At 38.4% G+C, this 19,313-nt stretch overlaps 1 protein-coding gene across 1 annotated transcript in view; it reads left to right on the top strand.

The window, feature by feature from the left end:
• Positions 1 to 19,313, top strand: part of LOC140145867 (uncharacterized) — a 53,921-nt gene that overhangs the window by 21,329 nt on the left and 13,279 nt on the right. Inside the window, 11 exon segments of the mRNA XM_072167565.1 lie at positions 1,722 to 1,817; positions 2,342 to 2,407; positions 4,268 to 4,393; positions 11,502 to 11,561; positions 12,500 to 12,548; positions 12,551 to 12,594; positions 12,597 to 12,737; positions 13,822 to 13,979; positions 14,731 to 14,905; positions 15,630 to 15,842; positions 16,306 to 16,515. Coding sequence (XP_072023666.1) covers positions 1,722 to 1,817; positions 2,342 to 2,407; positions 4,268 to 4,393; positions 11,502 to 11,561; positions 12,500 to 12,548; positions 12,551 to 12,594; positions 12,597 to 12,737; positions 13,822 to 13,979; positions 14,731 to 14,905; positions 15,630 to 15,842; positions 16,306 to 16,515 — 1,338 coding nt within the window.

The following is a 19,313-nucleotide window of genomic DNA, read 5'->3' as shown; positions in this document are numbered from 1 at the left end:
ACGGGCCTGATCTATATCATTCCTTGGTAGGTTTACCAGACAGCGTTGACAAGATTTGTAAAAATTCTGTTTGTTTGTTGAACACTGCAGCGCTGCCAGACAGTACTAATTGCAATAACTACCTAATTAACGCCCCTTATGGAAAATGCATAATTAGTTAATTAGAGATAACACGGTATAGGGTAAGAAAGAGGCAAAGCTGTGAATTGATAATATGTCACATGATTTGGCTCATAGAGTGAAGAAGAGTTACAAAGAATTAATTGAAAAGTTTGGTCATGAATGCTTGCATTATAGCTTCATTGTGATGTGATATGCAAATGAATACCTGAGTGGAAGAAGGGCCCACCTCCATCAAAACTGGTTCTGAGATATTAAGAAAAAACGTAACATTTGGAAAAGTTTTATAGACGGAATGTTTTTATCTTCAGGGAGCCTTTAACACATGAACATACAATATTACATTCGAAATTATATATGTTTCCATGGCAACAGTACCGGTCTAAATACGAGCTGGAGTTGGGCCCTTCTTCCACTAATACGAGGGGGTATCCAAAAGTTTTTGACATCGCCCAGAAGTGAAAGAGCTATACCGATGAAATTTTGTCAGTGTAATCACTGGTTCTTATGTACATTATGGTCCAAAAATGGTCTCATAAGTATGTTTACTTTCTTCACAGGTGGCGCTAGATGGGAAGTAGGCGCATAACCTTTTCATGAGAAGATCCTCCACTTTCTTGAGTTTTTTCTTTGTGGTCGCATCATCCGTAAGTGATGGACGTCCACTTCTTGGCTCATCTGTGAGGGACATGTGGCCAGTTTGGAAATTCCTTTTTCAAAAAGCAATATAGTGCCATATGATGGGCAATCATCACCGTAGATTGCTTTCATTTCATTATAGATTTTCTGAGCATTGTAGGCCTAACCCTTCAAATGCAGGAACTTAATCACACTGCGTGCCTCAATTTTCACCATCTTGCAGGTTATGCGCCTACTTCCCATCTAGCGCCACCTGTAAAGAAAGTAAACATACTTATGAGACCATTTTTGGACCATAATGTACATAAGGACCAGTGATTACACTGACAAAATTTCATCGGTATAGCTCTTTCACTTCTGGGTGATGTCAAAAACTTTTGGATACCCCCTCGTATATACTGCAAGTACCAGTTCCGTAAGCAGATGTGTTATAAATAGCTATAGAAATTTGGTAATTATCCATTAATTGCATAGAGGCATGCATAGACGTAGATCCCGGGGGGAGGGGGGGGGTAGAGGCATGCATAGGCGTAGATCCCGGGGGGATAAATCCCCCCAATATTTTGCCAGGGGGTGGTCCATACAATCACCCCCCCCCCCCATGTTGACGCCTGAATATGGGTTTCTGACCAAATTAACCTCATATTTGCACATTTTAGCCCCAAAGTCCAAATTTTCCCACGCTTCACGCACATTTCTACCATAAGCTTAAATGTGCTGGATTAACTATACTTTTAAGAATTTTTTCCAACCCCATCCCCCCAATGTCAAAAAGAAATCTACGCCACTGGAGGCATGTAATACGTTAGCAAGAAAGTTTATTGTAGTGAAAAGCAGATTTCATGGATGAACAAAATTCCTCTTTACCCTAATATTTGTGGAAGAAGGGCCCAACTCCATTGACTGCAAATGACTTGACCATTATCATGATAACCAGATGTAATTTATGTTTATCTTTTCAGGGCATGTTTGTAGCCCTCAAGTTGATAGCATTAGCCCAAGGTGGACATGAAGTAGTAATACCAAACCTTACATTACAAGCTCCTATTCCAAATTTGGTAGGTACAAAAAAAGTGGGTAATGGTGAATCCAACGGACGAGGACACAAAATACATCAAGGATCAATAAATGAATATGAACATTTGGAAAGAAAAAGAGCAAGGTACACCATCTTGACGTAGGGAAACAAGTAAAATACAGATTAGACGGTACACAGATGTAGTCATTTGAAGTAGGTAAAGTTTGGAAGTCAAAAATTACCAGTTCTAAGGCACATATAGAAGTGCTAAACCTGCAAAAACAAGAGGGATCAATGGAATACAAAAGTGCACTGGAATAAGTGATGAAAATTACTGCAAGCACAGTGGTATGGTAGGTACCCAGATGACCATACAAATGTATGGTAGGTACCCTTATGACCAACATGAGGGATATTTGTGCCATAAAATTAATTCACACAAAGCAGCTATGGCTTGGTTTTATACAGATGCTTTTTTCCTCTACATATTTATTTACAAGACAACATGTGAGTTGTCATACAGAATGTTTAACATGTGTGTTAACATGTGTGATTTATTTTCAGAGTGGTACAACAACAGCTGCACCCAGGCCAGCAACTCCACCAATAGATAACACATGGGCAGTAACAGTAAGTAACATTATTAATAAAGTCTGCACAAAAAGTAATGCAGCTGTTATAAATACGCCTATAGCTTCGGAACTAATAATTGTTTTCACAATATTTCAACATAGAGAGAAGGATGATTTATTTACGCGCATTTTGATACCCCATTTGTCAAATGTTGTCGAACATTAACAACGCAGTAGTGCTTTTAAAGAAAAATACCCGAATTTAAAAGTTGCAGTTTACAGCGATCAATGGTGATTATGCCAGCACTGTAGCACGTAAAGCACGTCATTATCTTCACGCTTTACTTCAAATCAATACAAATAGCTGCAACTTTTAAATTCGGGTATCTTTGTTTCAAAACACTGCTGTATTGTTAATATAGAACAAAACTGGACAAATTGGGTATGAAAATGCGCATAAATAAATTATCTTGTGAAAAAAATTATTAGTTCTGAAGTTATAGGCGTATTTATAACAGCTGTGTTACTTCTTGTGCAGACTTTAGACCATTTGTATATAAAGATAATGATTAAAGACAGACAAAATAGGACATTTTAAATGAAATTTTCTATCTACTAAAGAGAAATTAGCTACATGTTAACTTTGTCAATACTGTTGTTTTCCTTGTAGTTTGCCATTTCAATATTACCCAATGATGATTTTGTGACTTATCAATCAATCAATTAGTGTGATTTATATAGTGCCAAACACCAGAAAGAAATTTTACTTCATTGTTATGAACAACGCACACAAATTCCAAGAATAAACAATGATTATACAATGAAGGTGATACCCTGTGATACGAGCAAAAATTTACTACTACTACTACTACCTTAATTTAAAATCAAAACTGTCATTGGTTGTAAACAATTATGAAATTGCTATTCTTGCACAAGTATCATCACTATACTTTAAAGCAATTTATGCGCAATTTATTTATTTTTTTACACTTTTGCGGAGATCACTGAATGGGCCTTTAATATCTTGATGGATGAGATCATTGTTTGGCTGGCACGCTTTCTACAGCATGGGGTTTGGGATTCCGAAACGACGTCACACATAGTAGAATCAACAATCCATGAATTTTATGAATGGCCATGATTAGCAGGGGCGGATTTAGGGGGGGGGGCGCAGCCGGCGCGCGCCCCCTCTATTTTTTGACTAGCAAAGGGCGCCGGTAACTTAAAAATACACAAATTGTAAGAAATTTAAAAAAGGAACAAATTTGGCCATGAACAGCAAACAATGGGCCAAAACCGTCGAAGTTTTCGAGGGGTAACCCCTTTAATACATTTTTTTCACATCGACCAAAAGGCGCCCCTTTATCAAAAAATTCCTGGATCCGACCCTGATTAGTCAGTCTCTACACAGCTGCTTAGGCCGCTCGCTCCACACTAGAAGTGTGGTAACAATCTAAAGCTGAATTAATAATTCTTGAGTTTCTAGCGACAAAGCAATCACAAGCTGATCAGTTAGTTTGACTGTTTCATCTTGCTCTGCAAAATATAATCTACTTCATTGGCTAAAATGTTCATTGTTGGTTGTTTCATTGGTTGTTAGCAAGTAGAATGTAAAGTCAGCTTTAGTACTATAAAATCACAGCACATTGGCATTGAACAATGTATCTGAATGGCAGCATGATAATTATCTTGACTAATGCGGCAACTCCCTGTTATGGTGCACTATTATATCTCAATTATAAGATTTAAATCATTATTATGATTATGATTATTATCATTTTAAATCTGAACTATTGAAGATTAGATATTGATTATGTCTTCATCATCAAACCTTTGAACAATCTTAAAACAACAAAATTCAGGTTAGTGAAACATTGTCAGGAGTTAATAATTGTATGTTTAATTTTTTTTCCTGCAGCCGGAAGAGAAGACTAAATTTGACAATATTTTTAATGGCCTGCAACCTATTGATAACAAATTGTCAGGAGATAAAGTCAAGACGGTCTTTATGAACTCCAAGCTGCCTGTGGACGTTCTCAGTAGGGTAAGTAATGCGGATAGGGTGTGATGGGTCAAAACGTTTTCTTCACAGAATGCTACTCGGCTAGTTTGTTAGTGTGTTTATTTGTGCTCATTTGCTTTAAAATTTGTTTGCTTGTATGGTTTTATTTGCTGGGGTTAGTGATGTAATTTCAATACATCAGTGATAGTGTCCTATGGCATATGTGACCCTCGGCACAACTGAGCCCGGATGTCGCCAGTGCCACTATTGAGATATGCTCCATCGAACTTAACAATAAACAATAGGAAACAAAGGATTTGGTGGCTGTTTTATTGATTTTTCACTACGTAAATGTCAAGTACTATAGACATGATATACATCATTTTAAAGCTAATTTCAAGCAGAATATTTTGGTTGAATATCTCAAAAATGATGATTGGTGACTTCAGGGCTCAGTTGTGCCGAGGGGTCACATATTATGTAAATTAATCAAAATCAAAAACAGGTGAAGACATACGGGTGAAGCTGCAACAAAACAATCATTGTATCTGTTGCCCTAGGATGACAATAGGTTTGACCATACACCCACTGTATCTGTTTCCCTAAGGTAACAATAGGTTTGACCATCCACACATTTTCACCAGGTCAGTGATTGCACTTTTATGCATTGTAATGAATGGATCAATGGCTTATTTATGAGAGCAATGACTTGTTGACAGTGCCATAAAGCAATTGTTTTAAAAAAAAACTGGTTCAAATTGCATAAAAAGGAGTTTACTACCTATACATAAGCCAGGGGTCGGCAACTGCTACCCTTCAGGAAGCACAATAGTAACTAGAAGGCTATATATTTGTACACAAATACGGCTATACCCGCATGTTATCGGTGTACCCAAACTTACAGTCCTTATTTGCTGAGGACTTAAAATAAAGAAATTGTAAAAAGTCGCCCAATTGGGCAGAAAATGTGTAAAAAGTGAAAGTCCAAGTCACAAGCTTTAATTGAATGTAGGTTGCACTGTCGTAGCACTTAAAATAAAGAAATTGTAAAAAGTCCCTCCCAGGGAGTTGTCTCTCTTATTGTCCATAGGTTGCTGTTGTCAGTATCTCTTACTCACAGTGAGGCTATGCAATATGATTATGGGGAAACTATTCCAGAGGGAGTATGTAAATAAAACGGAACAGCCATTTCAGAGGGAGTATGTAAATTATACGGAACAACCTTTTGGGGGGCCATTTCAGAGGGAGTATGTAAATTAAATGGAACAGCCAATGGGTATGTAATTTAACTGGAACAGCCTTAACGCTTCACGCTGGTATTTCCAATTATGAAATAATACGATCTGTCTGTTTAGTCCTACGTGTGTGGGGTGGATGGGTGTGTGGGTGTTAGTAACAATATAATTCTCAGGTGCTATCTGTGTACATATTCTGAGTCCCGAAGCTGCTTTCTTTGATGAGAAACGGCCCGCCCTTTGTTTTAACATTTAGGGCCCTGGGGCCCATAATATTTGACTTATGAGGCACATGTTAATAATTATGTTGAAGTATAATTCTCTAGTGCTATCAGTAGACTCAAGCTGGCCACTGTAGCTACTTTATTTACTGAGTAACGGCCGGCCCTATGTTTTAGCGTTTGGGGCCCTGGGGCCAATATTATGTGATATATGGGGCTCATATGTACATATATAACAATGTAATTCTCAGGTGCAATATGTGTACAAACTCTGAGCCATAAAGCTGCTTTATATGATGAGAAACGGCTGGCCCTTTGTTTTAACATTTGGGGCCCTGGGGCCCAATATATATGACTTATGGGGCTCATGTACATATGTTAAAGTATGATTCTCAAGTGCTATCAGTAGACTCAAGCTGGGCATTGTAGCTGCTTTATTTACTGAGTAACGGCCGGCCCTATGTTTTAGCGCCCTGGGGCCCATATTATGTGACATATGGGGGGTCATATATACATATGACAATATAATACTAAAGACCTATCTGTATACCAAATCTGAACCCTGTAGCTACTTTATTTGTTGAGAAACGGCCGGCCCTTTGTTTTAAAATTTGGGCCCCTGGGGCCCCCAGCCTTGTACATCTGGGGCCAAAATGGGCAAAAGGCACATCTACAACTTAGGGCCCATACATATGCCACATATGAGCCCTTGTGATCTTGTACTTTTAGAGCTAGGCTTGTCAATCTGTTGCACCATATTTTAACATTTGGGCCCCTGGGGCCCATAATATATAACATATGGGGCTCTTGTATATTTGTAAATATAGAGTACCCTAGGGCTATCAGTGTACCAACTCAGGGCCCTGAGGCTGCTTCATTTGATGAGAAATGGCGTGCTTTGTATTTTCACATTTGGGCCCCTGGGGCCCGTGACCTTTGACCTCTGGGGCCAAGATGGGCAAAAGGCACTTCTACGGGGTAAGGCCCATAAGTGTACCACATATGGGCCCCAGGGCCTTTGTAGTTTTAGCGCTAGCCTTGACAGAATGATGTGTTTGATGGAGAAGGAGGAGGAGGAAAAGGAGGAGGAGAAGAAACCACAGAATGGGACTAGAAGGCTATATATTTGTACACAAATACGGCTATACCCGCATGTACCCAAACTTACAGTCCTTATTTGCTGAGGACTTAAAATAAAGAAATTGTAAAAAGTCGCCCAATTGGGCAGAAAATGTGTAAAAAGTGAAAGTCCAAGTCACAAGCTTTAATTGAATGTAGGTTGCACTGTCGTAGCACTTAAAATAAAGAAATTGTAAAAAGTCCCTCACAGGGGAGTCGTCTCTCTTATTCTCCATAGGGTGCTGTTGTCAGTCTCTCTTACTCACAGTGAGGCTATGCAATATGATTCAGGGAAACTATTCCAGAGGGAGTATGTAAATTAAATGGAACAGCCATTTCAGAGGGAGTATGTAAATTATACGGAACAGCCTTTTGGGGGCCATTTCAGAGGGAGTATGTAAATTAAATGGAACAGCCAATGGGTATGTAATTTTACTGGAACAGCCTTAACGCTTCACGCTGGTATTTCCAATTATGATAATACGATATGTCTGTTTAGTCCTACGTGTGTGGGGTGGATGGGCGTGTGGGTGTTAGTAACAATATACTTCTCAGGTGCTATCTGTGTACATATTCTGAGCACGGAAGCTGCTTTCTTTGATGAGAAACGGCCTGCCCTTTGTTTTAACATTTGGGGCCCTGGGGCCCAATATATATGACTTATGGGGCTCATGTACATATGTTAAAGTATGATTCTCAAGTGCTATCAGTAGACTCAAGCTGGGCATTGTAGCTGCTTTATATACTGAGTAACGGCCGGCCCTATGTTTTAGCGTTTGGGGCCCTGGGGCCCATATTATGTGACATATGGGGATTATATATACATATGACAATATAATACTAAAGACCTATCTGTGTACCAAATCTGAACCCTGTAGCTGCTTTATTTACTGAGTAATGGCTGGCCCTATGTTTTAGCATTTGGGGCCCTGGGGCCCATATTATGTGGTATATGGGGCTCATATGTACATATAACAATGAAATTCTCAGGTGCAATCTGTGTACAAACTCTGAGCCCTAAAGCTGCTTTAACTGATGAGAAAAACGGCTTGCCCTTTGTTTTAACATGTGGGGCCCTGGGGCCCATATTTTTTTACTTATGAGGCTCATGTACATATGTTGAAGTATAATTCTCAAGTGCTATCAGTAAACTCAAGCTGGGCATTGTAGCTGCTTTATTTACTGAGTAACGGCCGGCCCTATGTTTTAGCGTTTGGGGCCTTGGGGCCCATATTATGTGACAGTTGGGGGTTATACATACATTTGACAATACAATACTAAAGACCTACCTGTGTACCAAATCTGAACCCTGTAGCTACTTTATTTGCTGAGAAACGGCCGGCCCTTTGTTTTAACATTTTGGCCCCTGGGGCCCCTAGCCTTGTAAATCTGGGGCCAAAACGGGCAAAAGGCACATCTACAACTTAGGGCCCATACATATGCCATGTATGAGCCCTAGTGATCTTGTACTTTTAGAGCTAGGCTTGTCAATCTGTTGCACCATATTGTAACATTTGGGCCCCTGGGGCCCATAATATATAACATATGGGGCTCTTGTATATTTGTAAATATAGAGTGCCCCTAGGGCTATCAGTGTACCAACTGAGGGCCCCGAGGCTGCTTCATTTGATGAGAAACGGCGTGCTATGTATTTTCACATTTGGGCCCCTGGGGCCCGTGACCTTTGACCTCTGGGGCCAAGATGGGCAAAAGGCACTTCTACGGGGTAGGGCCCATAAGTGTACCACATATGGGCCCCAGGGCCTTTGTAGTTTTAGCGCTAGCCTTGACAGAATGATGTGTTTGATGGAGAAGGAGGAGGAGAAGAAGAAGGAGAAGAAACCAAAGGATAACAATATACCCGTCCATGCTTCGCATGCGGGTATAAAGATACCCTGCATGCTATTGCATGCGGGTATAACTAGAAGGCTATATATTTGTACACAAATACGGCTATACCCGCATGTTATCGGTGTACCCAAACTTACAGTCCTTTTTTGCTGAGGACTTAAAATAAAGAAATTGTATAGGTAAAAAGTGAAAGTCGAAGTCACAAGCTTTAATTGAATGCAGGTTGCACTGTCGTAGCACTTTAAATAAAGAAATTGTAAAAAGTCCCCTCCCAGGGGAGTCGTCTCTCTTACTCTCCATAGGTTGCTGTTGTCAGTCTCTCTTACTCAGGTAGTATGTAAATTAAATGGAACAGCCATTTCAGAGGGAGTATGTAAATTAAATGGAACAGCCAATGGGTATGTAATTTAACTGGAACAGCCTTAACGCTTCACGCTGGTCTTTCCAATTATTATATTAATAATTATAATACGGATATGTCTGTTTAGTCCAACGTGTGTACGGTGGGGAGGGGGGTATGTGGGTGTTAATAACAATATAATTCTCAGGTGCTACTGTGTACAAATTCTGAGCCCGGAAGCTGCTTTATTTGATGAGAAACGGCCGGCCCTATGTTTTAACATTTGGGGCCATGGGGCCCATAATATTTGACTTATGAGGCCCATGGACATATGTTGAAGTTTAATTCTCTAGTGCTATCAGTAGACTCAAGCTGGGCACTGTAGCTGCTTTATTTACTGAGTAACGGCCGGCCCTATGTTTTAGCGTTTGGGGCCCTGGGGCCCATATAATGTAATATATGGGGCTCACATGTACATATATCAATGTGATTTTCAGGTGCAATCTGTGTACTAACTCTGAGTCCTAAAGCTGCTTTATTTACAGAGTAACGGCCGGCCTTATGGTTTAGCGTTTAGGGCCCTAGGGCCCATATAATGTAATATATGGGGCTCACATGTACATATAACAATGTGATTTTCAGGTGCAATCTGTGTACTAACTCTAAGCCCTAAAGCTGCTTTATTTACAGAGTAACGACCGGCCCTATGTTTTAGCGTTTGGGGCCCAGGGGCCCATATTATGTGACATACGGGGTACATATTATACATATGACAATATAATTCTGCAAACCTATCTGTGTACCAAATCCTGAGCCCTGCAGCTACTTTATTTGCTGAGAAACGGCCGGCCCTTTGTTTTAACATTTGGGCCCCTGGGGCCTCTAGCCTTGTACATCTGGGGCCAAAATGGGCAAAAGGCACATCTACAATTTAGGGCTTATACATGTGCAACATATGAGCCCTAGTGCCCTTGTAGCTTTAGAGCTAGGCTTGTCAATCTGTTGCCCCATATTTGTAACATTTGGGGCCCTGGGATATAATATATAACATATGGGGCTCATGTATACTTGTATTTATAGAGTACCCTGGGGCTATCAGTGTACCAACTCAGGGCCCTGAGGCTGCTTCATCTGATGCTAAACGGCATGGTTTGTGTTTTTACATTTGGGCCCCTGGGGCCCGTGACCTTTGACCTCTGGGGCCAAGATGGGCAAAAGGCACTTCTACGAGGGTAGGGTCCATAAGTGTACCACATATGGGCCCCAGGGCCTTTGTAGTTTTAGCGCTAGCCTTGACAGAATGATGTGTTTGATGGAGAAGGAGAAGGAGATGGAGAAGGAGAAGGAGATGAAACCCAAGGATGGCAATATACCCGTCCATGCTTCGCATGCGGGTATAATAAATTTTCCTATACTTTGTTTTCAAATGGGCTCTATTCAAATGGCTCTACCTACCTTTTCAAAGCGACTCAATTTTGCAAAGTAATATTTTCCTGGAATCTAACAAACAAGCAAGTAAACAAAAGAAATATATTGGTGACCATTGAATTTTCGAACAACTGGACAGTGAAACTATCAATTTTGTTCATCCTATTTTCAGAAGTCTTTTTAAATCTTGGCAGGTGTAAGCCTACATTTAATACCTGACACAAATTTTTCACAAAATCTGCCCAATTATTTGGTTTTTAATATTAATTTATAGGTGTGCAACCTTTTCCGATATGTAACACTGCAGATTGGGACAGAAGGCCTTTAGAGACATTATTTGGTGATGTGAAATCTTCAATGACACACAGGCTGCCTCTAGCAAAGGGAAAAAACAGCAAATGTTCACATGAGCAAAAAGCAGTCCCACAGACCACTCACAAAAATTTTAAGTGTGCAATGGTCAAACTTGAGGATACGCCACTGGCAAATGCCTGTAAAAGTCACTACAGGCTTACTTGCAATAAAATGGCATATTGCGTGGTCAAGATGACCTGTGACATCAAGTCAGACTCATGTTATTCTACTTTCATAAATTCATTCAAAAGAAATGATCGGTTTTATGAAATTAAGAGTATTTAATCTTGGTGGGTACCAAATAAGTAACGAAGCCCTTTCAATGGGGTAGGGCTCGTATTATTTACAAAAGACTGGTCATTCTCCAAGTGCAAAGCAAAGTTGTAAGTGAGGATAACAAAAACTGGAACTGCAGAACAAATGTCACAACTATTGCAACCAAATGTCCAATTGATTTGACTGTGATTTTAATTCATATTTTTACCCACATTTTTAATGCACCAAAGTTAGAAAATTCCACATGGGGAATTAGGTAAAAGCCTTCAATGATAATATTTATTGCTTGACTTAAAATTCATTAGATGTACTTATTCTGCTTTCAGATATGGGATTTGAGTGACATAGATAAAGATGGCTTGTTAGATAGAGAAGAATTTGCTGTGGTAAGTAATATATACTGCGCCAATAAAGTATCCTTACACTTGGAAAAATAATCACAATTTCAAAATGGAACAATATTGGGGTAAATTTGTTTTTTTAATAGATGCACTATTTAATCCTGCACATTATGACACCACATTGAATCCAATGTGATCTCAAGAAGTAAAGTTACAAGCAATTGAATAGACGACGGCCCAGTTTTAAAAGTGACAAAATGGCCTATACAAGGCGCAAAAAGATTCCAACAAGCGCAACAAAGAGACAATACAGTTTAAGTCAATGAAGCGTTATTTAAAGCAGTTTTATTTCAGTTTTTACTTCTCTGTACTTTTCATAACTTTCATTTTATTTGTCAGTTATTTTGTTTTTGTTTTATTTTGTTCCTTTTGTTTTAAATTAATGCCAAACGCATAAATTAACCATTCAAACTCTCTAATCAGATTTGTGGTCTGTGGAGTTTTGAATAGGCCAGTTTGTCACTTTTGAAACGGGACCCTCGTCTAATCAAATGCTTGTAACTTTACTTTTTGAAGTCACATTGGATTCATTGTGGTGTCATAATGTGAAGGATTAGATAATGCATCTATTAAAAAACCAATTTACTCCAATATTGTTCAGTTTGGATATTGTGATTATTTTTCCAAGTGTAATTTTAGAGAATGTCTTTTTGTCGTTATAGCACAGTTGACTTGTTAACATAGTTCTTTTTATACAAATCCAATAATAATGAAGATGTTAAACTCACAATTTTAGTGACGTTTCATCACTACTTTACAGTGTTTTCATCAGATTGGCAACCTGTCACATCTGACTGTTTCCTTTTATAGGTTATGAAATTTTGTTATTAAGTTCTTGAAAAGTCATGGAATTTGAAAATTGAATGAATGTGTGTTATTACTACAACTGATAATTTCTAATGATATGTCTTGTATTTTTACAGGCTATGTATCTTGTTTACAAAGCTCTTGAAAAGGACCCTACACCAATGGTCCTCCTCCACGTTTACTACCACCTTCCAAGCGCAAGAAACCAGCGTCACTCCCGGATCCGTCCCAGTATTACCCGCTCCAGCATCTGCTGCAAGCCTTAGAGGGCGTGCTACACCTCCTATTCCAGTGTCAACTGTGTCATCCTCGCCACCTTCAGGATCACCCACGCTACAACCAAAGCAGCCATTGGTAGGTTGAGTTCCGTAATTCTGACTAATCCAAATGTTTTCAGTTTATTTCAGAAAAAAAGAAATTTTCCAGAAATTACCTTTTATTGTTCATTTGAGTTGTCCACAAGGGTAGCGCTAGGTTGCTTTTGGGGGTCCTGTACCCACCAAAATAGAGTTCGGACCCCCTGTTATTAAATTTTCTGCAAGTTCAGGGGTCCCTGCAGACCCCCAGTTTTTCAATCTAGCGCTATTGCAGACATACTATATAATGCTGCATTTGTGCCACTTGGACTCACCAAACTGTACTCGGGACCCCCTACTTTTTTATTTTCTGCAAGTTCGGGGGTCCCTGCGGACACTGGAGTGTTTAGTTCTAGCACTACCCCTGGTTGTCCAGATGCGAAAACTGATATATATATATGTTTTTCGACACCGCGTGCACGCGTTGCTAATTCTGGAGTTTTGGAAAGGCCTTTGATCATCGTGTTTTTCATTTTTAATTTATTCACCTGAAGATCGCTTTGGCGTGAAACACAGTGTTGTGAAATGTATTAATATCTGTGTCTATATTTTTTTAATATATTTTTCTCAACTTTTTATACAAGTAGTCAAATATAAATAAAATAATAAGAAAATATGTGATGCGTTCAAGCTAAATGAGTCTGATATTAATCAAAATCAAAATTTGTTTTTCAATTGCATTACATGAGCCATTCTTAGAGCTTTTGTCTTGCTGAAACCTGATCATAATTTGACTTACGGATCCAGAGATATGGTCATTTTAGTGTTGCTCAGAACAATAAAATATAAAGGACTTTAGATACTGTTATTGCCCGTATCTCAAAATCAATATACCTGACAACCGACTCATTTTGCTTGGTCGCATCACATATGTGCTACGTTCAATCACATTTTCACAAATTTACGTTGGAATTTTAAAGCTAAGTGTTAAGGGCAGATGTTGGTGGTGTTATATAAAAATTTTGTTTTTGTTTTTGTCTTCACCAAAAGAACCCTGTTATGTGCATGGTTGTACATGTAGTATAACCAGATCACTTTTCACAGTAATAGTTGAATATCAAATCCATTTCTCCCTACCTCAGGGTCATAGCATTTGGGTGGTGACAGCACAGGAGAAAGCTAACTATGATATAATCTTCAGTACGTTAGATTCCAATAAAGATGGGCTCATATCGGGTGAAGAAGTCAGACCAACACTGGTGCAGTCGGGACTTCCACAACCAATCTTAGCTCATATCTGGTAAGCCTCTTGTCTAAACTTAAGTTTATCAAATAAGATGGTTTTTTTAAAATAAGTATTGTGTGGTGCTTTGTTATTGTGACTTGATTGAGCTGCACATTCATGCATGAATGCAAATAATTTGCTGAACAGTGCACATGTGGCACGATCTGGTCCATGGGGCCTAAAAGCAGCAAATTTGAATTGAGATATAGGCAAAAATATGGAGTAAAAAGCAATGAAATGCATAGGAAAATACACAGCACAAAAGAACTTTAGAACCAAGCATGCTAGACCTTTGGTATTTTCAGTGTATGATAGCCTGATGTATAAGGTAATAATTATAGTAACTTTTAATTAAAATTGTGAAAATGCCTCCTTTTTCCCCCATGGAGCATGGCGTGTCACATATGACATATTCAAGATTCATTCATGATGATTGGTTGTTTCAAATGTTTGACATCTGAAGAATCTGTAGTTGTAATTGCCGTATTCATCTCTTCCTATCCCATTATGTTTTGCAAATTTGTTAAATGGTTTAAGATTTTGTGCTTTTGTAAATTGCATTTCAGTGGATTATTACAACTGAATATGCAATGAACATTTTATCCCATATCGATATTCATATGTCTGTCCATATGGTACTATGAATTATACACACCACACACAGGTTTAAATCCCTCTTATTATTAATATCTTTTCTGATTGGCAACTTGCTCTTTAATTTGTAATGATTTGACACATTTCTTGTTTCTCCTTTGTGTCCCTCCAGGAATTTGTGTGACATGAAGCAGGCTGGCATGTTGAATTCAGAACAGTTTGCCCTGGCTATGTATCTAGTCCAACAGGCTAAAGCAGGAGTAAACCCACCTCAACAGCTCACAGCAGAAATGATACCACCAACATCAAGACCCAAACCTACTGCAGATCAGGGCCTAGCTGGACTGGTAAGTATTCATTGTACTAACATTTACAATGCATCATCAGTCGAGTCCCAAACCCATTGAACCCATAGTTACTGTGTTACACTTACAATGAGTTTCACTTTAAGGACTTGCTATGCATCATAAATGTCTGTGAAATCCATCTGTGGTCACATATCTAGTGCAACAAATTAATCAGGACTAGACACACCATTACAAGAGACACAAGAGATGATACCAACTGTTAGCAGGCCCAAACTCTCAGCATATCACTGTATGGATTGTCTAGTATAAAGAGTCTTATGGTCCTGGCTATGAGCTATAACTTACTTGGTTATGTTCCACACAAGCTTAACTTTAATGCTTCTGACCTACTCAAAGCATCAAAATACTGTCACAAACTGTTCACAGAACTATCCTGTGCCATTTTCGAGTCACTTCCGGTCCTGCTTGGCATCAAAGCCACAACCTTGTGGTTAAAAGTCGGGTACGCTAGTGTATAGACCTAAGGAGGACTTCCCCGTCTAGTCTATGATATTATTAACACACTTATACCTCTGTGACAATGCAACATCTTACTATCATTGCTCAGGAGGAGTTATGTTGACATACCAGGTTCTTTTGTTTGACATTTTACAAGTTCAAGTCGAATTCCAGCATTATACACCATCACAGCAGCATGTACCTGATATGTAGAAGACATTGCAGCAATTTTAATCTTCTTTTTGACATTATGTTACTTTTGTAGGATCTTGGTGCCCCAGGAGGACCTACATCTGGCATTTCAGAGTCTATCTCAGAAGCAGCAACAGCAGCAGCAGCAGCTGGGGATTTCTCTGCCATCAAAGAATTGGACACAATCAGTAAAGAGATTGACAATTTGAAACGGGAGAAGACTGAACTGCAAGATGATATCACAGAGAAGGAAGAACAGATGCAGATGAAATCATTGGAAGTCAAGGTATGGGTTTCTTTGTTTATTGAGTTAAAAGAGAGTGTGAGAGAGAGTTAAAGATTGTACTGTGACTGAGTGTCATAGTCATCTAAATCTGCCTTTGTCATTATGTAAATTATTGAGAAACTCAACAAATAAGTACCACACAGGTCTGAGTTAACTGAAATCAAATAAACATACTACTGGTCCATTCCATTGCATTGTGTGATAATGTAACTGCATTTGCAGATCTGGAAAAAAGTACAGGTTTGCAAAGATTTTCCTAGCAACTGTCAATCAAAAATATTGAATATATACACAGATATTGGCCTCTCTACAGGCACAAGCATCTGAGGCTATAAACCTCCCGAGTTGCCAAAGAAAGTGACTTCAGCTTGTACAGTGACTTCACCCATTTGTATAGGCAGTATAATGCAAGTGTCACAGTTCAGGTAACACCTCCAGTATATTGTTTTGTATCTTCATACAGGGGTTACAAATTGAGTTGGACCAAGCTAGTTTACAAGTAAAGCAGCTCGAAACACAGCGCTCAGAAGCACAGAAAAAACTAGATGAATTGGACCAACAGAAAGCAACGCTGGAGGATTTATTATCTGAAGAAAAGACAAAATGTCAAGAATTGCAGACGACTGTGGATGATCTACATGTCAGGGTGTCATCACAAGAGACATCTGTAAAGGTATATGTTTGTTTGTTTGTTTGTTTGTTTGTGTTTGCCAAGTCAACAAGCATGGTATTCCTTTTCAATTCACATGGTCACGCCTCTTTTGTGGAACACTGTATTACCCTGTCAATTCCTGTGAGACCTCATGCAGTCTTCAAATTAATTTTTGCACCCATTTTGAAAGTTGTGGTGCAATTTTATCTGATGCAGAGCAATTTGAAGTGCAGTCTCAGACAATCAACACATAAAGTCAGTACATTGTGGTATGACACTTTTGCACTACGCTATTAAGTTGTATCGCAAAAGGCAAATTTTAGGGTGCAAATTGCACTGTGATAGGGCTTATTTGGAACACTGACCACATGGTTGCACCATATGTTTAATCCATTTTAATTTGTTTTTCTCAAATTGGATGTACACCTGTTGTGTGTCTATCCATGGAAGAAAGAGATAAGAAGGAACCACAACGAACGCATTCACTTTGTCCACTCCCTTTACCGACATTTAATTGACATTGTTATTCATGAGGATTTACTTTGATCAATACCCCGCGTTAAATAGGTGATTGGTATTGTACTCCATGTATTTGCATGTCTTCTGGAGTGTGTCTGAAGGATGATTTGAACTAATGACCTTCCGTGTAAGCACCCTATAGGATTTTCTCTGGTGACGTGATCATCGGTCATTGATGGCCTACATCTTTTTCTTCCATTTTGCCCAATTTTCCCGAACTTTGATGACTTTTTTCTCAGAGTTGGCCGTCTTTGGCACTAAAACGAGTTAGCTAGTTACGATTATACACATATAAACTATTAAATTAAACAGGTTTTATGTACCGGACTCAACCGGAACATTGTGCATTATTTAAGAACATTTTACATCTATTTTTCATAGAAAAAGTCACCAAAATATTACCTTATTTGCTTAAGCTGAAACTCAGCAAAAAAACTGCAGATTTTGACGACCTTTTCGATGTTTTAAAGGACATTTTCTACACAATACGATCAAGAAAACAGTTTGACTGTAGATCCCAAAACAAAGCTACTATACATGTTCAGAGCATCAGTGAAATTCCAGAATCTTACTTCCGGGTAGCGTTTGTTTGTTCGTGGATGGGTTTGTTATAGTTTTTTCCAGTAATGATTTCGTAAGCATCGATCATGTAAATGGATCATACATGAAAGGAGGTACCATTGATAGCTTTTCTTTTCAGGCGTCAATAGATAAGCAGATTAAAACTTGGCCGATCGAAGTCGTTGTGGTTCCTTCTCATCTCTTTCTTCCATGGTCTATCCATGCAGTGTTGAGTTTATGTCAGAGGATGATTTAAAAAACTTCCCATGATCCATCTCAAAAGTCAGTGTTATCACCAGAGTTTCAACTGCCACTTGTGCTAGCAAATCCCATTATAAAAGATGTTATTATAAATAATAACTGGTACAGCGTAGTAGCTAGCCTGTCGATAGGACAATAAAAGAGCTCTACTTACAAATGATACTTCACACCATATATGGATCAGTTTCATTTCCTTATCAACTGATGTTTATATACAGGCTGTAAAAGCCTTAAGGGAAGGGGTATGAACGTGTGGACAGTATTTATTGTGGGACATTAGAGCACATTAGACATATATCGAATTGCATTCTGAATATGAAGAATGTCCTTCTGATATCAAATAATTTTGATTTCTTGAAATTCGCAATGTAATACACATTTTATGACAAATCATTAAAATTGATATTTTTGATATTTAACAGTACTCGAAGTAAACTTTATAAATCTGATGATATATACTTAAAGTGTATGTAGGTGGGATGAAAAGCCGACGATCAATTGAAAATTTTGACCTTTCGTATTGAGGATATGGATTTTTTTCCCAAAACACTAAAAAAATTAGGTCTTTTTGGGAAAAAAATCCATATTTTCAATATAAAAGGTCAAAATTTTCAATTGATCGTCGGCTTTTTCTCCCAGCTACATACACTTTAAGAATATATCATTAGATTGATAAAATTTACTTTGAGGACTGTTATATATCAAAAATTTGAAAAATATCAAATTTTAATAATTTGTCACAACATTTGTATTATATCGTGAATTTCAAAAAATGAAAATTATCTGATATCAGAAAGACATGCTTCGTATTCAGAATGCAATTCGATACGTCTAAGGTGCTCCTTATGTCCCACAAAAAATACTGTCAAAACGCCATAAACGCTCATTCTAGATCCCTTAAGGTACCAGATATTTTCACCCCTGTGTATCCTAAACAAAGACAACTAGGTGAACATTAAAACAAACAGCCAATACCTGGACCTTTACTAGTTGGTTTACTAATTGGTTGATAATTCAAGAAACGGTGATCTCAAGGAATGAACTAAATCACAAGTTGCATTTTAATGCTCTAATCAATGGAAGGCACAGTGCTAGTTCTCTTGTATGAGAACGCTTTGTGTACAAATCAATAGAGCAAGCAATGAAGCCTACTGCAACTTTTGAATTAGCATCTTCTGTGGAATTTCGGATTATTGTGTCTTTATTTCTTGACCGATTCAATGAATGAGGTCTTAAATCCAAGCTGAAAGACGCAGCTACTGGTTCCAATTATGACATATCTGTCTTTGTTTAGGATATACATGGGGTGAACATAACTGGTACCTTAATTATTTTACAGTAGTTAACTGTTTATATAACTATGAAAATTTCAAGCACAGAGTACATGTGACTCACAATATTGAGCTTACTACATAGCTTACAAGTGGGTGCTGGGAAGTGCTTCTAAGTTTATATTAACCCATTGATGGTCACATTAT

The sequence above is a fragment of the Amphiura filiformis genome, chromosome 1 (assembly GCF_039555335.1).
Source record: "Amphiura filiformis chromosome 1, Afil_fr2py, whole genome shotgun sequence".
Lineage (NCBI taxonomy): Eukaryota > Metazoa > Echinodermata > Ophiuroidea > Amphilepidida > Amphiuridae > Amphiura > Amphiura filiformis.
This window is presented reverse-complemented; position numbering and strand designations above follow the sequence as displayed.